This window comes from Cyprinodon variegatus, unplaced genomic scaffold (assembly GCF_000732505.1).
Source record: "Cyprinodon variegatus isolate N-32 unplaced genomic scaffold, C_variegatus-1.0 Scaffold270, whole genome shotgun sequence".
Lineage (NCBI taxonomy): Eukaryota > Metazoa > Chordata > Actinopteri > Cyprinodontiformes > Cyprinodontidae > Cyprinodon > Cyprinodon variegatus.
In genome coordinates this window covers 144,096-157,593 of record NW_015150723.1, presented here as the reverse complement: position 1 = coordinate 157,593, position 13,498 = coordinate 144,096, and the positions used below count along the sequence as shown (strand labels likewise).

At 34.6% G+C, this 13,498-nt stretch overlaps 1 protein-coding gene across 1 annotated transcript in view; it reads right to left on the bottom strand.

Annotated features, from left to right (window-relative positions):
- Positions 1–3,095: 3,095 nt before the first annotated feature.
- bcl2l11 (BCL2 like 11) overlaps positions 3,096–13,498 on the bottom strand; it is a 36,769-nt gene continuing 26,366 nt past the window's right edge. The window contains exon 4 of the mRNA XM_015382919.1: positions 3,096–5,123. Within this exon, the coding sequence (XP_015238405.1) occupies positions 4,959–5,123 (165 nt within the window). The 3' untranslated portion in view covers positions 3,096–4,958. The remainder of the gene's footprint in view (positions 5,124–13,498) is intronic.

Here is a 13,498-nt window from a genome sequence, read left to right as displayed (position 1 = left end):
ATCCCAGTGCTTTGCTTAGAAACTCTTTTGACATATTGGAATAATAAACTGAACTTAGTGTGTTTTTTTTTTTTTTTCGATAACTAATTTAAACATAATAAATCTGTATGCATGACTAGATTGAATTTACTTTGTTTCTGTAAAAAAGGCATTGAGACAAAATGTGTGGTAAATTTTAATCAAAATCTAGATAAATTATTTTTTCTTAAAATAACTGCATTTGTTCTTGAATTGAGGAGGTAAAAGAGACATTTTGCCAATGGAACAAGACAATTTACACTAAAAATAAGAAAACACAATTGCATTGTCTTATTTCAAGTGGTATTCTCTAATTATCTTATTTTAAGAGTAAAAATACTCATTCCATTGGCAAACTATCTTATTTACCCATTTAGAATAAGGATAAATACACTTAATTTAAGAACTTTTTACTTATTTCTAGATTGTTTTTGCAGTGTATAGAAATTGACAGAACCAAGTTGGTAGACTTCACTTTGATAAATATTGTGGTTCTTTAAAATCACCCAATCCAATACCTATAATTTGTCTTCCAGGCCCTTTGAGTGGATTTATATATCTTATCACTATCAGCATTTGCCATAACAATGTAGTTTCAGTTTCAAGGGCAATTATAAAAACCGTATAACTTCTAAACAGGTATAGAAAGGTAATGACTGAAATTCAAAACATTTTGCTACTTGAGTTCTCTGGTTATTTTGGTTTCATCATGAAACCATAAAGGGTTAAACATCTCCACAGGTGGAGGAATCCATCCTGCTGATTTGCCATTGGTAAATTGTGCATGTGATGGTGTACTGTGGTTGTGCAGGAACCACTTTAGCGCATGTGTGCAAGTTACGTATGTGTATGATTTTATTTGTGTGGATGATATATAATTATCCAAGCATGTGTTTGTGCAAAGTTGTAAAAGGCACAGTACTTTGCACAGACACACACACACACACACAAACTCATACTGTAGACAGATGCAAAAAATGATAAGAGAGATGAAAATAAGGAAGGAATCACAGTTGCACAAATGAGGGGGGAAACCCTGCTAATTTCACCCAAATAAACTAAACTGAAAAATAAACTGGGAGGACAATACAAAGGGACCTATTTTATTGAAAGATCCTTCATTTTTTTAACATCAGTTTATAAAATTATTACTAAAAAGACTAATTAGAAGTAAATTCAAACCTAAATTCCCTTTGGTATTAATAAAGTGTTTCTAAATTACATGGAATTGACCAGATAAGATTTTTTTCTAAAAATATAAACCCCTTCGGATTCCATATTTGAGGTTGATAACAAGTCACAGTCCAAAAGAGTAAAAGTAATTGCTTAAAAACTCACCTTCTTTTAAGTGCAATTAAGTTTTTCACTTAGTGTTATAAAACGAGTAAAAACGAAATGAATAAAAACGAATTTATTAAACAATATTCTATATACTCAGCAACAGATCAGGAAATTCATGCTAGATGAAGCATTTTAAAGTATCTGCACCTCACAAAACTTTATTTTTCACTTTTTAATCAAGTTTTCTTACTTAAATCGAGTTAGGCCATAGTTAAGGCTAAAACATATTTTTCACACTAAACCTTTCTATACATGACATCCAAGTGCTGTATATTCTTCCTATGTGACTACAAGCTGTTGTGTAGGGAATTCATAAATGACCTTTATAGTCTTGAAAGTTGAAGATTTAAAAGGAGACATAATTTATTAAGACTGTGAAAATGGATAGTTTAAAAAACTTTTTATTAGTTTAAAAAAAGATCATATTAAACAACATGATTTATTCATTCTAATGTACAAAGTTGTAAAAGCATTATTTCCAGGAAAGAAATTTCAACATTTCAACTTTTATTTAACTTTACAATATAAACAAGTACTGGTTGCTACAGTTGTACTGGGTCACCTGGAGTCCTATACATACTCCAATACATAAAAGGTTCAATAAAAGCATTTACAGCATTTTCAGCAAAAGCACAGCGCACTGCAGTGTCTCTGGGTCATACAAGTTTTCTGTCTTTTATCTGTTTAACTTTTCTAAAGAAATAACATGTTTTATTCTGTATGTCGACGAGTGATTATCTGCTAAAGGCTGTGGCTTTTAAATATCCTGAAGCCAAAACAAAGCAAAAATGGGCAACGAAATTTGACAGTCATTCCAGCAGTGCTTGATGCAAGTCAATAAAACCCTGAATGTCACACAAACACACACACGCACGCACACACAAGTGTTTCTGTGCTCAAACACCTTCAGAAGACATGCGAACAATATGCTCATTACAAGGTTTCCATATCAGTTTCAGAAGGCAGTAAATTGTCTTTCAGTTTCCTCTTTAAAATGGTCCCCTCTCACACGCCGGTCGTAACACAGTATTTCAAAATGAGGTTGTAGGTTTCACATGGCACAATATCAGAAATCAACTTGCAGTCACAGCGCTCTCAGTGTCACAGTGAAGGAGAAGCAAAGCAGCTAAACACTGGTGAAAAGGAAGGAAGACAGGCATTGTGCATTGCTAATCAGAATATATACATGGTAAGAAAAGAAGCTCTACTGTGAGATGATACAAAACAAAGAAATTAGTGTGATACACAAAGGTGAGGACAATATTTAGAATAAATCAGACAGGAGGTTCTTTTTTTAGTTAATGTCGAAACATGCTAACCGCTGTTCATATCAAATGGTATCTTGATTTTTGGAGTATGCATTTACAAGTCTATTAAAATGTGTCATAGTCAGGCTGTGGTGCTAGATGTATTAGGTTAACATACTGATGTTATTTTTCACCTGTAAGCTGGGATTACATTGTCATTTCAAATTTTGTCTGAGGAGATACTTAAGAATATTTTTAAAGATATATATATATATATATATTGTTTTTATTACCTACCTCTGTCAATTAAGATCTTTTAACTGAGAGACATCTAATTTTCTCTTTTTTTATAGCCAGGCTATCTTCAGGTTATTTTCTGACAATCTGACAATTTTCCAAACTATCATTTTCAAATATTACACTGACCTAGAAAATATCAAATTTATATATATTTTTCAATTTCATACTTTCCTAAATGTAAAAGGAACCCTTGAGGGAGTCTCTCTTTTTTTTTTAAAACCACATGACATTACTCAGAAACAGGTGGGGAAGGGGTTACCATCCATTACTGTACCCTTAAAAAGGCTATTTGAAAAACTCCAGTCGGTTTCTATGGCATCTTATCTAAACAACCTAAAACCTAAACAAGTTTTATGATGGGAACTTTTTTAAACTGTTGTTACTGTGACCATTAAGTGGCCCAGGCACATTAACAATCAAGGGCAATAAAACTTAGCGGTTGGTAGTTTTTAATTCTGTTACCATGTTTAACTCAAAAATGACATTTTAGAAATAATAACGAAAAAAATACCATGAGTATATTTTAAAGAAGAATGATAAAAATGAAAATAACTAAAGACAAATCCACCACTTAAGGAAAATCTAACAGAAATACTAAAAATTCTTAACTAAAAGTCATTTTCTCATGACGGTCGACAAGTTCTAAGGTGCACAGCCCAAGAAATATGTTGTTTTTTTTATCTTCACGACTGCGTTGACTTTGTTAGATTTGTAACTAATAAAAAGAAAACCCTTCCGGATTTTGCCATGGCTGGTTGCTATCCAAAAACCTCTTGGATTGTTTAATGAGCTGGCAAGAATGAGCAGACTTGGCCAAGTCTGAATCACAGTGCTAATAAACGGAAAATTGTCAACAAACCAAAAGTTGCTGGTGACTTTCACCCTGGTTGCTAATGTTGAAACCAGATGCTGGAAGACCATAAAATTTGATCACTTAATCAAAAGCAATGGCAAGGTTTATAGATTAATAAACAACAAAGTACTAAATGACACTATTTACTTTTTTAATGACTGACTTAAATCAATTGTTACTATGCTCATTAACATTACTCTGCTTTTTGGGCAGTTTGGTAACAGGTATTGCATTGACCAGTGGATGACTAAGCAGTAGATTTTAGTAATAAAGGTGCAAAATCTTTGTTTTAATGCTGAACAAAAATATATGTTTTTGTTGCATTTTTTTTTTGCTTTAGGTAATGCATAGAATTGTGTTGCTAAAATTATGTCAAAACTGCTGTTAAGACCATTCTAATAGGAATACCATAAATAAGAGAAATTATTTGTAATGTTAAAACAATTGGAACACTACTAGAGAATTTCTTTTAAATACTCATGTACAAATTATTCAAATTATATCACTCCCATAGGCCATCAAGCTCAACTAGCCAAACACATTTCATCATGTCAAAAGTAAAAGTTGACCGGGTTGTCACAATATAATTCATCTTTCTACCAAAAAATAAATGGTTGGCAAATAATGACATATTTTGACCGGGTAAAATCTAAATTCAGTTTTGAAACAATGTGTTACATCATACTTTTTTAAAGTCCATTAATCTGCTGTATTTTTACATTATAACTGCAGCTCTATTTCAAATGCATCAAAGGTGAAAAGAAATAAATTCAGACCCATGTATTTTACAACCTGGGTAACAGAGTGTGATTGCCCAGAAAGCACATTTTCTCCATGAAATAATATACAACCCCCCCCCAAAACTTAACAAATCATATGAAATAAAGTAAACAACAAACTGTACAAGGCACGTCTGAATTTCCACAGGCATTATGTTCAGATGAAATGACCACCTTTGCTCAAAAAAACGGAGTGCAAATCTAGACTCTTTGGTAGAATGATGGGAAGCTCTGTGGCCATATAGGAAAATCAAACATATGAACATTTTAGAGTTCCTTCCTGAAAGAAAAAAAAAGGTACAGAGGGAAGGAACAAGTAATTGACGTCCCAAATATATATATATTAAAAAAAGAGTCAAAAATTGATATATGTTTATAACATAATCAAGGAAATGCTACGTCTGCTGGGTTTTCCCAAAGCTAAACCTGAGGGTGGTCATGGCTGCTTGTACTGCCTTGCAAGTACATTATTCGTCCAATCAAGAGAAGCAGGAGTCCGACACAGAGCATGGCAACTGGCTCTTGTTGGATGTGTGGCATCAGGTTTAGAGGGACAATATTCCGTCGGTGTCTTCCTGCCATTCTCTGCAAAAGAAAGGAAACAGAAAGAACAGGTTATATTAGTGGGTTTAAGTAAAAGCATTATTTCCAGGACAGGTTTTAAGTATGGTTCCATCCAGTATTGTTTTTGACAGCTGTCTTAGATTTAATCTTAGTCCTCAGGACAAACACTATTGTTAGTCTTTGTCACATTTTAGTCAATACAATATGTCATAGTTTTAGTTGGTTTTAGTTGACTAAAACTTAAAAAGGTTTTAGCCTAGTTTTAGTCAGTTTCATGTTGCAAAAAAAGTTAACCTTTACAATTTCGAATAACAATCAGATTTTTTACCAGACTGACATCCCTTGCATAGATACTACAATAGCTGGGTATAAAATGCTGCAGTGCATTTCATCATTGCTGTTGGGCAGAAAACTTTGATTTATAGAATTCAAATAAACTGTTTTATGAATTAATGCCCTACTTTATACAAAAGTGTGTCAAAAAAGTTGTAAAAATAGCAGATCTAGTTCAACACATCATATTTGTTAATAAAGTAGACTGACAAGCTAACAAAATGTACAATAAAGTAATGGTTTTAGACAAATGTTTCCATTCAAAAGCAAACACTTTCTGATGTGCTGTGAATTATGCATTACACACAGATCAATAAAATCTTTATTGCTCCATAAAAGTCAAGAATAAAAACATTCTTCTTTCTACTTTCTAACTCAAGCCTATAGACACCTACTGCTCTCAAGTGTATGTTGTAGATGGTAATCCCCCCATGACACTACTGTGAAGCATGACCCTCATGCCATATCATCACAATGGATTTAACACCATGACTAGACCCCTCTAAAAGAATTGTTTTATAGTCTGTGATCATGCACTTGCCCGGTGAGCTTTGGATCATTTGGCTATTCCAGCTATCCTTTATTTTATTATATGAAAAAGAACAGCATTCATGCTACCATCAGGTGCAATTTCATATCCTGAGACAGCAGACCAGCCCTGGGCCATTATCCTGTTTCAATGTAGATATAAATGCATTTTTATTGAAAGGTTTGGCTTCCCAATTGTGCCTTTAAAACATTTCCCTTTTCTTGCAGTCCCCCAGATATTCCCCCAAAGTATTGGTGGAACCCTTATTTGGTTACCACTGCCTCAAATTTTAATTTCAATTTGTCTAGTCCCTTTCCTATATAGAACATTGAACAACTGCTTAAGATGTCGTTTTTTTGTGAGCCTCTGGATGAGTAGATGATGTCCCCTTATGATAATTTTGGTAGGCTAGCCAGTCGAGGGTAAATTCACCATCTTTCCTTGTTTTCTTCCTTTGTAAATCAGGGCTTTCAATGTATTGCAATGGAGTCCTTAAGTCTTATAAATGGCTTCACTAAAGCTTTGATTCTGCTTTGTTTTTCCTTTATTTGTTTTTGAGACCTTATACAGAACACAAGCTGATTACTTGATTCTACATTAAGTGTGACTAGAAAATCAAAATATGGAAAATGTCAGATTTCTCCGATGTACTATCAATGATAATATATTGAAAATATTCTGTGATACAAAACTATGGGTATTTCTTTAGCGGATATGCAACATTTACTGTCAAAATGAAAATGATCAAATGATAAAACCTTCTGCTCCACCCAGTTTTATGATATACCATCACCAAAGTAAAGTTAGATCATTTTTATCTTGGCATTATTTCTGTAAAGGTGGGTTTAAAAATGACATATACTTTATAAGTTAACTATGGTTTATACAATGAATAACAAGAAAAGAAACCAAAGTCTATGTTAAACACATTATTTGTACCACTTCCAAAGTATTAGGTCAGCTTACAGCTCTTTACCTGTTCAGATTTATTAGACACAGATGGCTGGTGAAGCCCAAAGCTCCAGAGGTCTTTTTATTGGATGTTTATTTGCCCTAATTCACACACAATCCGATTATAGCATTTTAAATGACACGCTGTTCTAGCTATTAAAAAAATGAATAAATAAAAAATTAATAAATAAAAGGCTTACACAATCACTCAGACAGCATTAGTCTAGTTCAAAGTGTGCAATTTGAAACATCAAATGTTAAAGAAAACCCTTAAGGTTCTGCTAATGCTTAAAAAACATCAAAGGGGATATATGCTGCATGTTTACATCCACAGGAAGCAGGTAAGTATAGATGTTAAACTTCCTCCCACAACTCTCTCTTTACCTTTTACTGTCACTGCCTCCAGGTACTAGCATGTGTATTTTAATACACATGTTTATGGATTTGTTTTCCTAGATTTTATTGGTCAGGTTGGTATAAAGCCTTCTGATCCCTTTCACGCATCCTTGAAATACTGCATTCATAACAATGCTGCATTGTGCATAATATTTCTTACCAATAGCATTTCTTCATGGTTTCCCTTTGAGTTTTTTCTTTATTGGTATGAAAACACTTTAAAGTTCAAATTTGATATGAAAATAATAAAAAAGCAAAAACTTCTGGCACTCTTCATGACAACCTGCAAAACTCTGCTTGAATTTGTCATAAATCAAAGCACCATTCTTGACGGTGACTCTACGCTGTTATTTTTTTGCTGATCAACCATAACGTCTCACAATATAATGAGTGGACCCTCTAGAGTAATCCTTTAAAGAACAATAAGTTTTAAATCTTAAAAGTGGCATATTAAAATTACATTGCATTCAAATTAAACCTGTGTCGATGAGAGTTAAGTGATTATGTATCAGAAGGGGTGGAAGAAAACCAGGCAAATCTACTTGCTGATTCTTTACTGGTTTGGATACAATGCAGTTACTTTTGCTTTCCATTTTCAACAGTTATGCTGCTATAGGCGTATACTACTTGAAGAACTAAGTACTTCAATTTTCCAATTCTGCAGTGGACCGCTAACTTTATTTTCTCTGCTATTTCTTCTCATATGGGCTTCAATTGGCCTGGTACTGTTTGGCTGTATCACCTCCATAGAATGATACATAAGCTGGTCTCCAGCCATCAACAACTTCAATTACAGATGATATTGTTGGGCCTGGTTTTAATTGCTTACTCCTCGTTCTCTCCTAGATATAGCCATGGGCTTAGCTTTTACCATGTCTAACTGCAGGTGCCCCCTCTGACATAAAAACTGGCACATAGCTCATCTGCTTAACTGATTCCTTCCTAGACAGAGCCATCAATGGAGCTAGTTTTCCATTACCTTTTCTAATATAGAAAGTACTTATGGATCAATGCTTTGTGTTGTGTCTGCTTCTGTCTCATTAAACCCCCAGTTACCTTGGCAAAGGGCAACTTTGGGGTGAGGAACCTCTGCGGAGTCATCGACTCAAGAGTAAGAGAATACTGTCCCCACATGCTCTTTTAGGTGGAGGGAATCCTGCAAAGTCATTGACTAGATGCAATCAACTGGGCTCCCTTCGGTAGGCAACTTTTAACCAATCTGAATGTTCGATCTGATTGAATTGTCTCTTCAAATATCCTTGGGACGATGTGTTGTGAATTGGTGTGATATAAATAAACTGAATTGATTTCAAGCAGATTTCTCGCCATCACACAATAAGTGAAATGCTGGCTGGATAGAATATGTATTTAAAAATGTGACTTAAATATATTGCTCAGAGGCAATGTGTTTAAGTTGTTCAAACTTGTACACCACCTGGGTTGCTTCCAAAGGCTCGTAAAAACTATTGTAGTCTGCCTCTGTGCTTTAGAAAGTGAAAAGGAAAGGAAACTATACATTCAGGCTTTCTTCATAGATCAATAAAATATACAATAAAAAGGAAAGTTTGAACTGACTAAATCTAACATCAATAGGACTATGATTCTAAGATGTTTAAGGAATGTAACCTAGTGGGCACCCCGCATCATGAGCGACCAATGCTGATACTCATGTATTATATTCTATTATATTCTATAAGTAACCAATTAGCTTTTTTATGATGACAGTGCTATAAGGTCCAAGAGTCTTTGGCTGCAGAAACAGTTGAACTCTACTGGCAGGCTCTTATGTCGCTCATTAGTGAGATCCACCCTGTATGATAAGTTGCTACAACACGATTTGATGAGCAAACTGACAACTCTGGAGTTCAACAGTGATGCATCTATAGGCCAGCAGACTATTTCCTAGTCAGACGTTCCTGCTGTGTTTCTGTGGATGTGATGTCAAGCAGGTCTTTTTTAAATGGGTCCAATTTAGCAAACATTGAAAAGCTATATTCAAGATGGATTCTGTGGATAGTCATAAGCTACCGAAATCCAGCTCTACTCATACACCGATGGCAACTCCTTGGAAGATGTAAAAAGTAAAAAGAAAAACAACAACAAAAAAAACCTTGTCAAGTATGAGCCCACTCTACGAGAATGAGCAGACGGGTGCTGCAGTTCTGTGCTTTGGCCACAGGTGGCAGAATCATTACAAAACTCTGTTTTTAACAATTGATTTAAGTCATTTGTTGAGGCAGACATCTTTTCCTCTACGGCACCGCAGAGCTGTCAAAGTCACTGCAGTCTGACCATTAGATGTTGCTGAAAATTAGACATTGTAGATTTCAGAAACAGCCTCAGAAAATAAATCAACATCTCTATCAGCAGCTCAAAAAAAAAAAGAACCTTAATGTTGGAAACTGTAACTCATATACAGTCCTATGTTTGTATGCACTATGTGTGTACGCAATAACAATAAAGTCTGTCTAAGTCTAATTAAAGGAGAGAAAAAAGAAAAAAAGTTTTACTGCATAGAACATTAGAAAGATAAAGCTATGAAAATAGAAATGCATTAAGCATGAAGGAACATTTTCACATCCAATAAGTATAAAGGTAGCAGCCTTCATTTTTAATGCATATTTAAAACAATTCATCAAGCAGTAAAGGAGAACTTCCTTTAAATCACCAGCTATTGTTATGCACTTTTAGTTAATATTCTACACACAAAGTGTTGCCTGACTATTCTTCTGCTCTACAAGCTCTTTATAATTATTAACAAAAACTTGGCTAGGGTTAGAGCTAGGCAGGTGTTTTCTGGATCTTTTTTTCTCTCCAGCTCTCAGTCCCTGCAGTTGATAGCTCTGTGCTTTGGCCTCAATCCACAGCTCTGCTCTAAACAAATGGCTTTTCTAATATTTTAATGTGCTTATTAAAGCAAAGTATTTAGTCCCTTTCAGAACTGCTTCATAGGGGTTAATATACTCTGCACCTCTAAGTTGACAAACTGATTCAAAATAACACTTTTTTTCTATCCCTACTGCAAGATTGAAAACCTTTAATGGGATTTAGCCAATAAAAAGTAGCCTGGTCAAATGAAATGTACAATACTACCAGTCAATAATTGGCAGACAATAAATCTCCCACCGTGGGGCAAGACCTCTCTATGAAAGAAAACAGGATCTTTTGGGATGAAAGTAAGAGAGGCATATCAAAGCTGATGTGGTGAGCCAGAAACCACAGAAAAGTGTAATGCCAGCAGAGGAAACAGGTGAGGGGAAGACTGCCGGCTTCTAATTTTCACTTCTCACTTAGATCCAAGTCAAGTAGATTTCTCACATTTGAACAAGCAAATTAAATTAAAAGATGTGAATCTCACCATTTTTTCAAGAACAAGTTTTTATCATAAGTTAGATGAGTGAAAAATCACAGGAGAAATCTATATCCTTGACCTCAACACGGAGGGAATCTTATGCCCTTTTATTTAGGTATTTTTCTGAAGTTATATTAGCAATGGCTTTGTTCTTACCATTAAAGCAACACTACATGACTTTTGTCCCAAATATTAGCTTATCTTAACCTACAGTAAAGGTATAGTGGAGGATTTTCACAATTTTTTTAAAAACCCACCCTCTCCACTTTGAAAAATAAAATGCACATGCACAACCCTGTATCCGCTCTTGAGAGGGGACGTCTATTAAACGTGTCTGAGAAAACGCACAAGCCCATTTCTCCTTATGCTCGCTCTGTTTAATAGTGGCTGTTTGCATCGCTCATACCAGCTTACTTTCCAAAAGCAGATTTGCTACTTTTCTATGTCAGACTCACCACCGGTAAGTGAACATATCACCAGAATGATAGACAATGAGGAGGACCACTTATACTAATGATTCACCTGGAAAAAGAACATACTGTACCTTTAAATAATTTTCTGGTCAATATACTTGACTTGGTGTATATTGATGCTCAGTGTAGGCTGCCGTTCACCATAACTCGCCTTTGTAACCTAAGGGGATCAGATATGATGCTGAATGTGACCCAGGGCACCTCTTTACGGTAGTCTGAGCACTTCCTAAACACAAGAGTTAAACAAGCTAACAGCTTTAATCAGCCAACGAAACTGATCTTACAGTAAGTAAGTAAGTCTTTTTTGCTTCAGTAAAATAACCAATTTGGTTTTCCGCAGTCAAAGACAGATATTGGAGCTACGTTATTCTGTAATTTAATTTATCTCTGTCTACAAAATAATTGATTATGTATAGGTCTTAAAGGGAAAAGCCTTTTTTTTTTTACATTGGGCCCTTGATTTTACGTTATAACATCATGTTCTACTCACCCATATGAGTTTTGCGTCATTTGGAAGATATTCCGTTAGGTTATATCCAAGTAACGTCTTCCAATGGGCAACGACTTGAAGGCACAAACTAAACTGTTCATAATTTATTCTTTATCATACGCCAGCATTCATAACATATAGGCGAATCACTGTCCCCCAGACATCCGCGGTTATATTTATATTTTTTTTAAAACAAAGCAGAGTGTGTACGACGTCATCCGTGCGCCGGACTGGAGTTGTGACAGGCAGCCCGGGCCACAGGTGGCTACGCTCTACCCCTTCTATACATTCGGCTAGCTAATCTGAATCGTTCAATTCCATTTCGAGAGCGAGATCATCTGTGGTAGTAGCACTAGACATCTTCCAGGCATGAGTGAAACTAGAAGCAGTTCAGCGGACTGAAAATAGGATTTAAAAACAGTGTTTGGAGTGTGGCTTAGCATTTTCATTGGGTTGCCTGTTTCAACAAACCTTCCTGACAATATGGTTCTTTTCACTGGACAATAACAGTGTCTTCGTTGAGACAGAACCAGTTTATCAGTGCAACCTAAAGTACTGATAGTAAGCAAGAAATAGCACCAGTTTATCACTAGAAATAAACCTACTCAAACAGTTTTTCTTTTGTTAAGCCATATCTATCCCCTTAAACTGTGTTTATGAAATAAATCTAAGGCAGATCGGGAATAAAACCTACAAGCATTCAAAGTTATGTTGGTGTAATTCCAGAATAATGTTTGGAATAACATATTTGCCATTTCTAGCAGGCGTATACGTATAACTGAACCATGGGAGCTGGGGAAGGTAATACGATAAGACCTTATGCAAATGTTATGGGACAGGCACATAAAAGGTGGAAACAGTCTGTCACGATTGTTATCATTCAAAAAAACTGAAGTACACTCTACCTCTGTACACATCATAACATAATGTACTTATGATGTAATAGCAATAAACAGATAAATAAAAAAACAACAAATGAAAGGAAAATATAGATTTAATGACAGTCATTGTCAATAAAGAGTACTTAACAAAAGAAACATAAATATAACTTGATAATTGGGATTGTAACAGTCCACAAGAATCATTCAGGTTTATTAGTATTGCTCCATTTCACAACACATCAAGGCACCTTAACTAATAATTCAGATTTGGTAACTATCCTAATGTTTATAGAAAAGTTTGCTATGCTTTCCCTACACCTCAACCAAAGTTCAATAATAAGAAATTTATGATTTTCTCTTTATTCTGTCAGAAAATATTCAAACGTTTTGAGGAGGTTATGTTATTATGGTCAGGCAAGCACATTCCAAACCTTGTAACTGCTTAACTGTGCCAGTATCTACATGCAGTTAGCCAGTCTACAGTTAGACAAGCAGTGAGCAGTCTGTAGAAGCAACAACATGAGAAAGTATTTAGACTGACAGATGAACATTAAATGATCCCATTATCACCAGCTTTACTTAATCAATTTTATCCTAATGAATCATACAATGCTGTAAAAGCGTCCCCTCTGGCAAAGGCTTTTTGGAGCCCATGTTCTCTTGCATTGGCTGCACATTGCCCCAATTTTTAACATTTCATGACAACTGTTATTTACACACACACATATATATATATATATATATATATATATATATATATATATATATATATATATATATATATATAGCACTCGATGTAAACACAGTATAAACACTGAGGCAACCTACATGAGTCAACTTAAAAAAATGGATAACAAAAAAAGGAAAATTTGGATCCATATTGATATTAGATTCAAGAACGAAACCATTTGTTAAATAATTACTGACAAACATATATATATATATATATATATATATATATATATATATATATATATATATATATATATAT